General features: G+C 41.8%; 1 protein-coding gene across 1 annotated transcript; it reads right to left on the reverse strand.

Annotated features, from left to right (window-relative positions):
- Positions 1-5,332: 5,332 nt before the first annotated feature.
- Positions 5,333-6,622, reverse strand: LOC104241045 (uncharacterized). The gene is made up of 3 exons (XM_070161358.1): positions 6,416-6,622; positions 5,562-6,069; positions 5,333-5,466 (listed from the first exon to the last, which is right to left on the reverse strand). Exons 1-3 carry the CDS (start codon positions 6,620-6,622, stop codon positions 5,333-5,335), a joined length of 849 nt encoding a protein of 282 aa, XP_070017459.1.
- Positions 6,623-13,278: the final 6,656 nt, after the last annotated feature.

Consider the following 13,278-nt stretch of genomic DNA (forward strand, 5'->3'; position numbering starts at 1 on the left):
GAGAGTATCCGCTTGATGTGCCACTTTTCGAAGAACTCAGTCGTTCTTTTTCCGACGAATTGAGGTCTGTTGTCGCAACTGATTTCCTTGGGGATGCCAAAACGGTATATAATATTTTTCCATATAAAGGCGATGACCTCCTGCTCACGTATCTGAGTGTATGCGCTTGGTTCCACCCATTTAGAGAAGTAGTCAGTTAAAACTAAAAGGAAGCGTACCTTACCTCGCCCTACTGGGAGGGGGCCGACTATGTCCATCCCCCATTTTATGAATGGTCATGGCGAAGTGACGGAATGGAGGAGTTCTCCTGCTTGATGTATCATAGGGGCATACTTTTGACACAGCTCGCACCTTCGGACATAGTCCGCGACTTCTTTTTTCATGGTAGGCCAGTAGTAACCGGTGCAGATGAGACATCGAACGAGGGCACGATTTCCCGTGTTGGCACTGCAGTGCCCTTTGTAGACATGTGATTTTTGACCTTCCCCAATATTTTTCACATTTTAGCGTAAAATATTAAATTTAGGCCTAATATAGCTATTTCAACTATTTTTTTGATTTCTTTCCTTTATTTTCGTCATAAAAAATGGAAAATATACAAAAAAATAGCTTATTTTTATCTTTACATAATCTTGAAAATACAAAAAAAAGTATATAATAGTTTCATGTTAGCCTTTGCATTGTGTAATATTTTTATCTTATTTTAAAAGAAGTCAATTAAGGTGTTGGATCATAATTTTAAGAGTTTTAGAACCCAATTCTTGGCCTAATTCGGATTAGTCCATTAAGCCTAGGGACCCTTCTAGACTCTTCTTTCGAACAAAAAATAAATAAAGAAGACCCTAAGGACTTAACACAAAAGACCTAGGGACTAATGGAAAAAATACACAAAAATACACCTAAATCTAGACTTTACCTATAAGTTAATGTTTAAAAAAATAAAAAAGGGGGATATACACTGAAAAAGCTCTGAGCGCCGCAGAACAATACAGACACCCCCTCCCTGCGTCATCTTCTCCGACCCCCCTCCCCACCATGGACTGATCTTCCTCAGTCGCTGGACACCAGAAAACGACCCCCTCCCTGGAACTCCCAGTTGGTTTCTGTACAAACAACCCCTCCGATTTTTCTGCCTCACCATCTCTATCGTCTCCCAGCACACCCATCAAAACCAGACCTAACGCCTAAGATAATTTCTGGCGCCGACTGAAGTTCCGTCCATTCGAGGTTGCGAATCCGGTTCTAGTTTTGTTGTTTGGCACTTCATTATGACTGTGTAATTGCTGAAATTTCAGTTGAATGAAGCTTTAGCTTCATCGCCATTAATCTCGATTAGCGTCATTTGAAGTGATGACTGAATAGTTAGCGTCTTTTCTGCCACTACTTCTTCTTCACCGATCGAAATTCTAGCAAGCTCGAAATCCAAGCATCTCAGGTCTTTCTTTTCTCTCTCGTATTTCAATATACTCGCTGGTACTTCTTCCTTTCTCCCCGTTGCCGGATTTCTGCAACATTTTTATTCTTATTGGGTTAATCTCTTGTCGAGATTTTTGTTGTTTTTGAGAGTGTAACTGCTAATGGCTATTGTTGGGTGATTATTGAATCCCAATTCGATGGTTAAGTTTTGGCTAAGGTATAGCTTTATGGGGGCTTAGAGAAACGAAGCTTCAGTTATGCACATAAGGTGCTTGTGGAAACGATTGACCGAATTCAATCAACATGGATTCTTTGAGTTTGATTTTTGCGTAATATGTGGTGTTTTGAAGCTTAATTCTTGTTGATCTCTCACTGTTAAGGTACTGCAATTGAGGTCGAGCTTTGAATTTGTATTGATCCCTGTTTAATCTATGTCAAATTGTGTGCAAAGTTGAGCATTTGGGTCAGATTGAATGAGCTAATTATGTGTCTGATGACATGTGATTGCTATGCACTCATTTGTCGGAAAAAGATTAAAACCTATAATCGTTGCTTTCGTTTACTTGATTTGCTTTCATGTTGTGGCTATTATTTTTGTAATATTGAAGCATATTTTAATGTTGTCGACAATCAGTGTGGATTTGAAGTTCGATTGTATTGTTTTGAGCAATTGATTCATTGGGGTTGAGTTAAGGTAGTCATGAGCCGACTTTATCAATTTCATTTGAATAAGTTGCATAAATCATATGTCCTTCCACATTGTTTTCCACAAAGACCTTTGCATTGAACCTCAAAGTAGCGTAGGCTTAATCATAAACATCGTAGTTCTTTAGGTTGAGGCGTGTCATGCCAAACAAAATCTCAAAACCCATGGCCCTCCATTAATTATTCTAACTCCTTAGAAATCGAGGCATGCCATTTAGTTGAATTTTCCATGGCCCTCGCAAAGTTGAAAGGCGTAGTCGCTTTAGACGCGTTATTTTAATAATTTACCTTCCTAAACTCGGGTGCGCATTTATGTGACCCAAATCCAAAACTCAACAATGTTGGATAAAATATGTCTAAGACCGCGAGTACATTTATGTGACGTGGTTCAAGGCGTGTTTTAATAACGTTGCAATCTTCTTAAAAATGAATAAAAGCGGTTATAAAGTTAAAATTGAACTATAGGCTAAAACATGTATTAGAATCAGATAATTTGCCAAATATAGCAGTTGTGCGATCGTACTAGAACCACGGAACTCGGGAATGCCTAACACCTTCTCCCGGGTTAACAGAATTCCTTACCCAGATTTTTGGTTCGCGGACTGTAATACAGAGTCAATCTTTTCCTCGATTCGGGATTTGAACCGGTGACTTGGGACACCATAAATTATCCCAAGTGGCGACTCTGATTTTAAATAAAATAATCTCGTTTTGGTTGTCACTTTAAGTTGGAAAAACTCCCTTATACACTCCCTTCCCGGGGGTGTAGGTGAAAAAGGAGGTGTAACACCCTTCGTGTACTTCTTCCAGTGCTCGTCTTGTTTGATGTGGTCCAAGACTTTTGGCTAGGGGGCTGTCAAACGTTCTTTTGTAGAGATCATGGTTTACTAGGCTGTATCAGGCTGCCTGTACCCAGAGTTTTTTGGCTTCTTTTTTGTCTCGCGGGAGCAATCCATCCTATAAATAGGCTACGAAACAGTTACGCCAGTCCCAAGTTAGGCTTATAGAATGTACCTCGACGTGGTCTATTGCAGAGTGAAGAAGGGTGACCATGTTTTCTTTGTTGATATTCCTGGTGGCCGCAGCTAGTTTGGCGAGGCAATTTGCTTCAATATTCTATGCCCTAGGTATCTGGTCGAGGCGGCATTCATCGAACTCTTGCAGCAATTTGTGGATTTCCGACAGGTACCTTTGTAGCGTCTACTCTTTGATTTGGAAAGTCCCGGTGACTTGATTCATAACGAGTTGAGAGTCACATTGGAGGATGAGTCGTCGGGCGCCGTATTTGAGGGCTAACTTCAAACCTGCAATCACAACCTCATATTCGGCCTCGTTGTTAGTCATCTTGGGGCATCGTATGGACTGGCAAATTACTTCGCCTGTAGGGACCTCGAGTACGAGTCCCAGTCCTAATCCTGAGGCATTCGAGGCACCAACGGTGTAGAGGACCCAGAGGTCGGTACGTGTGGAAGCGCAAAGTGCTTCTTGTTCTACCTCGGGCAATATCTCCGCGCTGAAATTAGCGACTAAGTCGGCGAGCACCTGCGACTTAATGGCAGTTCACGGTTGGTATGTTATGTCGTGCTCGGTTAACTCTATGGCCCATTTGGCAAGTCTACCTGAGAGTTCAGGTTTGTGCAGGATACCTCTTAGGGGGAAGGTTGTTACCACTTTTATGGGGTGACATTGAAAATATGGTCTAAAATTGCGTGAAGCTACGACCAGTGCTAGAGCTAGCTTTTCAAGGCGAGGGTATCTTGTTTCGGCATCTAATAAAGTTTTGTTGATATAGTAAATTGGAGACTGCGTACCTTCATTTTCGCGGACCAAGACTACACTTACTATGACTTCAGAAACTCCCAAATACACAAGCAGACACTCACCCGGATCCGCTTTGACGAGTAGTGGCAGTGAAGACAGATATGCTTTTAGCTTTCTTAGGGCATCGACACATTACTCGCTCCATTGAAACCCGTGGTCTTTTCTGAGCACATTGAAGAATTTGTGGCATCTGTCCAAGGATCATGAAATGAACCTTGACAAGGTGGCTATTCGCCCTGTTAGCTTTTGTACCTGTTTTTTGCTAGTCAGTACCTCTGGTATTGTATCTATGGCCTTGATTTGATCCGGGTTGACTTCGATTCCCATTTGTGATATGAGGAAGCCGAGGAATTTTCCTGAGGTTACGCCGAAGGCGCACTTCTCGGGATTTAACTTCATCCTGTACTGCCTTAATATTTCGAAGGCCTCTTTCAGATGGCTAATGTGATCCTCCTTTTTTGTTGACTTTACCAGCATGCCATCGATATATACCTCCATGGTTTTGCCGAGTTGCTCTTTGAACATTTTGGTGACTAGCCTCTGGTACGTGGACCATGCATTCTTGAGTCCGAACGGTATCACTTTATAACAATACATTCCTTGGTGAGTGTTGAAAGTCGTCTTTTCTTGATCCTCTTCGGCCATTAGAATTTGATTTTAACCAAAGTAGGCGTCCAAGAAGCTCAACAATTCATGCCCCGCTATCGTGTTGATCAGTTGATCGATATGGGGTAATAGGAAGGAATCCTTTGGGCATGCTTTGTTTAGATCGGTGAAGTCCACACACATTCGCCATTTTCCGTTCTTTTTTTTTTACCATGACCACGTTGGCGACCCATTGAGGGTATTTTAATTCTCTAATGGATCCGTTGGTGAGTAATTTATCCACCTCTTTGCTGACTGCCTCATTGATTGCAGCATTGAACTTTCTCCTCATTTGATGTACCGGCGGATAGAGTGGGTCGACATTCAGTCTATGAGTGGCGGTGTCCTTTAGAATTCCTGGCATATCTGAGTGGGAGAAGGCAAATAAATCGGCGTTGTTAGTTAAAAATTCACGATACTTACCTGGCTCTGAGAGGTTGTGCCCTATGTAAGCCTTTTTTGTGTTGTCGGTGTCGTCCAATTGGACGGGGTCAAAATCCTCTATAGTCGCCTTACAGGCTTCTACGATATTCGGGTCTTTGATGGCCTCTGTTTGTGGGTCAGGTTTAGTTCCCGACATGGCTAATTGCAATGCCTCCGCACTTGCTCCTTTTAGTTATTTGGTGTGCGCGAAGTCTTGGGCGATCCGATAGCATTCTTGGGCAGTACGTGGCTCGCCTCGGATGCTGAATATTCCCCACGAGGTGGGAAATTTGATCACTTGATAGAAGCTTGAAGGGACGACTCACATAGCGTGTATCCATGGTCGCCCTATGATGGCGTTATAGGCTGTTTCCTGGTTCATGACATGTAATGTTATTTCCAGGGTGACTCCTCCTGCTAGGACATGCAACACTATTTCTCTGGACGTCCGCTCTACTGCATTATTAAACCCGTTAGTGTTATGCAATGCGGTAGTATCTTATCCTCAAGTCTTATTTGCATGAGAACTTGCGGGTGAACAATACACGCACCGCTTCCGTCATCTACCATGATTCTTTTTACATCTGTATCGGCGATGCGTAAAGTTATAACCAAAGCATCATAGTGAGGGAACGACAAACCATCAGCATCTGACTTATCGAAAATGATACTGTCTTCGAGGTCATCATACCATTCGTGGGCGATCGTCCGTTTGAGTTTATGCGTGGTGGTGAATTTCACATGGTTGATTATCATGTCGTCGCCACCGCCAATGATCATCTGGATGGTGCGCGTTGGCGATGGTGACTTTGGAGGTCCTTGAGATGGATCGCGCCCTCTGGCAAAGTTGGACCTTCCTTTATCACTGAGCAGTTCTTTCAGGTACCCCTGATCCAACAACCTAACTACTTCCTGCCGCAGACCTATGCAATCTTCGGTCTTGTGTCCCCTTTCTTGATGGAATTCACAGAGGACGTTTGACCTCCTGGTGCTTGGGTCCAATTTCATTTTTTGTGGCCACTCCACCTTCATGCCTAGCTTCTCCAATGCGTACACTATCTTTGAAGGGAAAACACAAAAGTTATGAGCAGATAGCAGTGGAGGCATACCTTTTTCGTTTCGAAGGGGTACATTGTGTTGTAGCACGGCATCCACATGTCTTGGAGGGGGCGAGTTAGATGCTCGGATATAGGGCTGATGCCTTTCTCGATTGAAACGTGGGGGTTGATCTCTTCGCCCATCGTTACGTTGATCTCTCCTTGCCTCGGTCTGAACTGACGTTAATTGCTGAATCGGACCGTTCAGATCGTCCTCATCTGCCCTTACCTCGGCGTAATAGGCATTGTGGATCTCTTCCCATGTGGTGAGGGTACTTCATGAGTCTACTGAGTAGTTTTTTGTTTGCCTTTGATCCGTTCCTGTTTAACCCATTTTGAAAAGTTGCTACTGTCATCCCTTTTGACACGTTTGGCAGGCTCATCCTTACTCTGTTGAATCGGGCCAGGAAGTCCCGAAGTCCCTCGCCCGCCGTTTGCCTGACGACGAAGATATCATTGACCCTGGCTTCAACCTTCTTCGCCCTTGCATGAGCGGTGGCGAATTTATCCGCCATCTCTTCAAACGTTGCTATTGAACGTGCTGGTAGCTGAGAGTACCAGGTTAATGCCCCCTATCAAAGTCTCACCGAATGTTTTTAGCAGTACAGATGGTACATGTTCCTTTGACAGATTGTTTCCCTTTTACTGCAGTAACATGATGGATTAGATGATCCTCCGGGTCTGTGGTCCTGTCATATATTTTCAAGTATGGCGGCATCTTGAAGGTTTTTGGAATAGGATGAGGAGCAGCCCCTTCACTGTATGGCTATTCGACGAATCAGCCCACATCGCATTTTGGTAACAGCTTAGGGGCACCTGGTATTTTGTCAACCTTTTCCTGATGCTCCTTCATTTGATCACGGAGTGTTTTGTTCTCATTTTCCATCTCTTCAATTTTCTTCAAGATGGTCATGAGTGCATCATCACCTGCATCAGTGACAATGAGGGTGTTAACCGTTCGTGTAGTGCTTGGCTCATTGGTGGCAGTTGCGATTTCTGTAGGTGGCAAGTCTTCGACATTTCCTTGAGGAGGTTTTTCGAGCATGTTTCTCAGAGCACTTGTCAACCATTCTTCTAGCAGCTTTTTGACTACTGGTGGTGCTTCCCCTACCGTGGACATTGAGGCTCCCCATTCACGTAAGATCGTTAAATCCTCGTGTGGAGAAGGTGAGATCTCCCCCTCCGGTGTAACTCTTTGTGTTGTATTCTCAGTATCTTCTCTATTGGCTTCGTTGAGGGAATTCAGGAAATTATTTGAGACATCTGCTATCATCTTCAGCCTCGCTTCCTTTTTTGCCATTGTTGGTTTTTATGAGGCTTGAAAGACAGTAATCGTTACTTTCAAGAACCTAGATGAGAACTATGATTTCAGCTATGGAAATCCCCATAGACGGCACCAAATTGTTTGATTCAAAAGTTGTTAAGATCTTTTCGAACAAATCAATCAAAGATGAAGGGGTAAATCGTAGCTGAAGATCATAAACTCTAGGATAGAAATAATAGAGTGAAGAGAGTTGTCAATTTTCTTTTCATTCAATTTTGGTGAGTTTTATAGAGCGCTCATGACCCGTTACAAGGCTTCCAGTCCTCTTATATATTGAGGAATCTCCCCTCCTGCCCCATAGAAGTGACATGCAAAAGACCTTTTAGGAATGTTCTCGATATCCCCTAAATGGACTTACTCTACTACCGAGGTCGTATTGTTCCTTCTTTTGATACAAGGTCGTATCCTTCTGGGCGTCGACTCGTAGGTGCTCAGCCGTTTGTCGTGCCCACTATAGGACATGGTTGGTCAAATTTTGACCCATACAGTGCTATGACACCGATGGCTCCAATATATATATTCCAGATTTTCACAAAAGTTCCAGCTATCATGATATTTCTAAGAAGATGCACAAGATGTCACAATGATTGGTGGCAACCCACTCGCCTCTTTGGTGCGGCTTGGTGGGAGAGACACATGAAATATCCTTTCAATCTTGGCAATAAAATCCCTACTCTTGGCAAGCCAACATATACCACATTGCATCATTGCAGGTTGACGAGGATGACAACTGGAGTAGGCCTTTCCAACTTTGGCGAGCAAGCACCTGACACATCTCTGCTGCTTTGACTTTATAGCATTTTATGCTCTCATTGAAAAAATCGTATCTCGACCTAGGAGTGTCCAAACTGCAATCTGCTTGGTTCTACAGGATAAAAACTTGCACCATGGCTTACATATCCAAAATTTAGGGCCAAATTCCATCGGGACAAGTCAGAATAAACTTTCGAAGGCGATGCACAAGTCTGTCATTTTGACTTCACAGCACTACATGCTGCCATTGGAAAGTACATATCTCAAACTAGGAAAGTCCAAATCATGAGCCGTCTATGTCACTAGAAATAAGACTCAAAGATAAGTAAATTCTCAAAATATTGTGGAAGAATTCCTACCAGATTGTTTGCAACACTAATTTGAAATCGACCCATATGTCTGCCTAACTTGCTATTTAGCTTTGTGTGCTTTTATAGATAAATTTTTTTCCCGATCTACGGGTGTCAGAAACATGATCCATCTATGCCTTTAGAAAGAAAACTATGAGTCCTACAACACATGAAAATATTGATGACGAACTCTACTCAATTGGCCGCAACAATATTTTGAATTTCCCCCTGACATATGCCGCACTTGCTTCTCAGCTTCACGTGCTCTCATCGGAAAATCCATCTCACGAGCTAGGAATGTCCAAATTGCGAGATGTGTGGGCCATAGAAAAGACAAGTTCGAGATTTGCAACACCTGAAAATATCATGGTAGAACACCTTTTAGATTGGCCACAATATTATTTTGAATTCGCTCATAATGTCTACCTTGCTGCTTTTCGGCTTTGTGCACTCTCGTTGAAAAAATTCATATCTCGATCTTCGGGTTTCAGAAGCATGAGCCGTTTGCATCATTAAAAATAAATATAGAGAGAAGAAACACCTGAAAATATTGTTGCATAATTCCTTTTGGACTGGCCGCAATAATTTCTTGAATTCATCTAGGTGTCTGCCATGCGTTTGTTTCTGCTTTGCTCACTCCTGTCGAAAAATTCATATCTCAAGCTAGGAGACTCAAAATTGTGATCTGTTTGTGCCTTTAAAAAGTACACTCATAGAGATGAAATACATATGAATTTCTTAGCAGAACTCCTTTCGAGCTGGAAAAAGAAAACTCTCAAAGTCCACCTAGCTGTAGTAACTTTTAGATTCGTGTAGTTCCGTCGAAAAAAATCTTATCTTGAATTAGGGGCCTCCAAATTGCAAATGGTTTTTGTTGTTGGAAACTAGACATCCAAATCTACAATATAAAATGTTTGGAGCAGAACGTCTTCCTGATGGACCGTAGTGGTTACCCAAAGTTGATCATGTCGTCTGTTGAGCTTGCTTTCCGGCTCTATGCTCTCTGAGTTGTCCTACGAATGTTTTCTTCTTCTTGAAATTTACTCTATGGTCTTGCATGTAGTAGCTTTAGCTATTATGCGTCACAAATCTTATCTCTTCATTTATTTATTTTGCTGACTCGCAAAGAAGCTCAAAGGGTCCAGATATTACTTCACCAATTGTTGCACTTGATTTGTTGATAGTCTTGAAGTTCATCAATGGCGTCTCCCATGTTAATTGAAGGTTTTTCAAGAGATAAGACTTCTTATATATGGGACCTTCAACCAACACTTTCACAAGAGAAACAAACTATCATGTCCGAGGCCTAACAACAAGATACGTGGTCAAGAGATCATCATGACTATTGAACGCGAGAGACATACATCGAGAATGGCATTAAATGTGGAGACATCATACAGACTTGAAAAATCATTTGAGATGCGTTAGCAACAAAGCCTAGTTTACGATCATTTTCATTACTTAGGATTTGTATAGGTTAATGTTTAATCTATTTCGTCTCCACATTTTTGGTTGTATCAACTTTTGTAACATTGAAGTAATAAAATATCTTTTACATTTCAATGCAAATTGTCTTCTCTCTCGTATTTATATATGCCTCAGTACTTGAAAGAGTTAATGTGATGATCCCATAAGCCAAACCCTTTTTTTATTAAACTTACGCGACTGAACTTAGAATGAAACTCCAAGCTGCCTACGTACCTCGGTGAAGAGGATCAAGTCATAACTTTGTGTCCTTTTTTTCCTAGGCCGCCTCTCGCGAGGTTTTCAACCTAGCAGACCTTTTTTGGTCTTAACTTTTTCCTAGGCCATGTCTTTCGAGGTTTTCAACCTAGAAGACTCTTTCTTTTTCTTTTTTCTTTTTTTTTGTGCCGCACACAGTTTAGACTCATGCGGGTCAGGAGTGTAGCAACATACAGTTTAGGTTCATACATCAAGGAGCACAAAAATGTGCAGTTTAGGCTCATGCATCAAGGAGTGTAGGTGACTTTCATGGGAAGTATTGCTTTAAAAATTTTTCGTTGATCAGACTAACTCTGAGATCATCCTTATCAATAATTTTGTATGCACCACTTGAATAGTCTTCCTTCACAACATATGGCCCATCCTATTTTGAGGTAAACTTGTCGCCTATGCATTTTTTGAGGATTATGGATCGTCGAACAGCTAGGACTAAGTCTCCCACTTAGAATGATCGTGGCCACACTTTCTTGTTGAAGGCTCTAGCTAGTCGATCTTGATAGCACTCTAATTTTTGTTGCGCTTCCAATCTTTTCTCATCCAATGCCTCTAACTCTGCTAGGCAAAATTGAGCATTCTCTTCGGGCATGAGTCCTTCTTGGATTGCGATCTGCAATGAAGGAATTTTTTGCTCCAACGGAAGGGCTACTTCTACGCCTTACACCAAAGAGTAAGGAGTTGCTTGTGTAGCAGTTCTGAAGGTTGTCCGGTATACCACAAAGCTTCACCAATTTTCTCGTGTCACTATCTCTTGTTCTTTGCAACAAATTTCTTCAAAAGGTTACCAAAAGTCTTGTTAAAAGCTTCAGCAAGGCCGTTGGCGGGTCCATTATAAATTGAAGACTTTTGTTGCTTGAAACCGAACTTCTCGCACAGACTCTTCACGAGCTTATTGTCAAATGGCGTTACATTATCATTGATTATGTATCTTGGTATGCAGTACCTAAAAATTATATATGACTTGATAAAATCGACAATAGTTTGCTTTTTCACCTCCTTGAGTGGAACAACTTCGGCCCATCTAAAGAAGTAGTCTGTAGTGTCCAATATGTACATCTGTCCCTTTGATGACTTTGGAAGCAGTCCAAAGACGTCAAGTTCCCATGCATCAAAAGGACATTAAGCTACAGTTGGATGAAGAGGCTCTGGAGGTTGGTGGATGTAGTGTGCGTGAAATTGACACACTTGACATCTTTTGGCATGCTCCATGCAATCCTTCACCATGGTCTACAGTAGTAGCCCATCTTCTTGATGCAAATATGGAGCTAGGGACCAGATTGGTGTGCTCCACATGAGCCAGAATATGCCTCATCCATCGCTTGGAGGGCTTCTTCTTTGTTAAGACATCATAAGAATAGTCCTTTAAAAGAGCGGCGAAACAATGTCCCCTTATAGAAGATGAATCGTGGTGCTCTTCGTTTGATGCTTGTTCTTTGTTGTGGATGTTCCGGTAACTTTCCATATTCAAGGTACTCTATCAGTAGTTGCCTCCAATCTTCTTCTTCAATCACTCGAACAGACGTATGATGTTTTTCATTGATTTGAAGTTTAAGAAATCTAGGAATAACTCATCGATGACACACATATACCTTTGTTGACCCATTCTCTCCAAGTTCAATCGTCGGGGCCAAGTTATCCAAAGCATCAGTCTTGCAATTTTCTTCTCTTGGGACGTGGTTTAAGAACACTTGATTGAATCTTTCAATTAAACTAGAAGCATATTGATGGTATGGCAAGAGATCTCCCTTCTTTACCTCGTAACTCCCCAAAAGTTGGTTGATGATCAACTTAGAATTATCGTACATCTTCAACTGTAGAACCTTCCTGTATAATGCCATTTCGAGACGGACGATCAAAGCTTGGTACTGTGCGGTATTGTTGGAGCATGTTTCATCTAAAACAAAGAAGAATGGCAAAACTTGTCTTTCTGGGGAGATCAACACAACACCTGCCCCCGCACCATTACGACATGTAGATCAATCAAAGAACATTGTCCATGGTGGCAATTCTCCAATGAACAAAACATCTTCATATGGAAGCTCATCAGAAAGCTCCCATTCTGCTGGAAGAGGGTGATCAACTAGAAAATTGGATAGTGTTTGTCCTTTCACAACCTTTTGAGGTGTGTATGTGATCTCATATTGGTTAACAATATGGACCATCTTGCTAGGCATCCAGAAAGAATAGGTCGAGTCAACACGAACTTCAGAGGATCTACTAGAGAGATGAATTTGATGGTGTATGCTTCAAAATAATGCCTTCGCTTCTTTATCGCATAAAGTAACACTAATCATATTTTCTCAACAGGAGTATAGTTCAACTCAGCTCCTATTAGAGTTTGACTGAGGTAGTACAAGGCTTGTTTCTTTCCTTACTTATTCTCTTGAGCAAGTAGTGCCAAGTGAACGTTCCTATGCCGTAATGTAGAGTATTAATGGCTTCCCAACCATTGGTGCCCATAACATAGGTGGATTCAACAAATATCTTTTGATGCTTCCAAAAGCGTTTTGACATGACTGATCCCAATGAAAAGGGGTATCCTTCCTCAATAGATGATTGAAGGGTTAACACCGTTCGGACAGATTAGAGATGAACCTCTGGATGAATGGTAAGTTTCCTTAGAGACTTCGAAGCTCCCTCAAGTTCTTTGGCTTGGGAATTTTCCAAATGGAGTCAATACTTGCAGGATCAACTTCAATTCCATGATGACGAACAATGAAGCCAAGAAGCTTTCCTAAGGTAACTCCAAATGCACATTTGGGTGGATTCATCTTCAGGTCAAATTTTCTTAACCTTTCAAAAACAATTTGAAGGTCTTCAAGGTGGTAATGCCTACTCTTCGTCTTTACCACCAAGTTATCGATGTAGCATTCAACCCTCTTATGAACCATGTCATCCAAGATGTTTTGCACTGCGCGTTGGTAGGCGGTACTAGCATTCTTTAGATCGAAGGACATCACTTTGTAGTAGTATATCCCTTTTGGAGTTCGAAAAGCAGTACATT

This window comes from Nicotiana sylvestris, chromosome 11 (genome assembly GCF_000393655.2).
Source record: "Nicotiana sylvestris chromosome 11, ASM39365v2, whole genome shotgun sequence".
Classification (NCBI taxonomy): domain Eukaryota; kingdom Viridiplantae; phylum Streptophyta; class Magnoliopsida; order Solanales; family Solanaceae; genus Nicotiana; species Nicotiana sylvestris.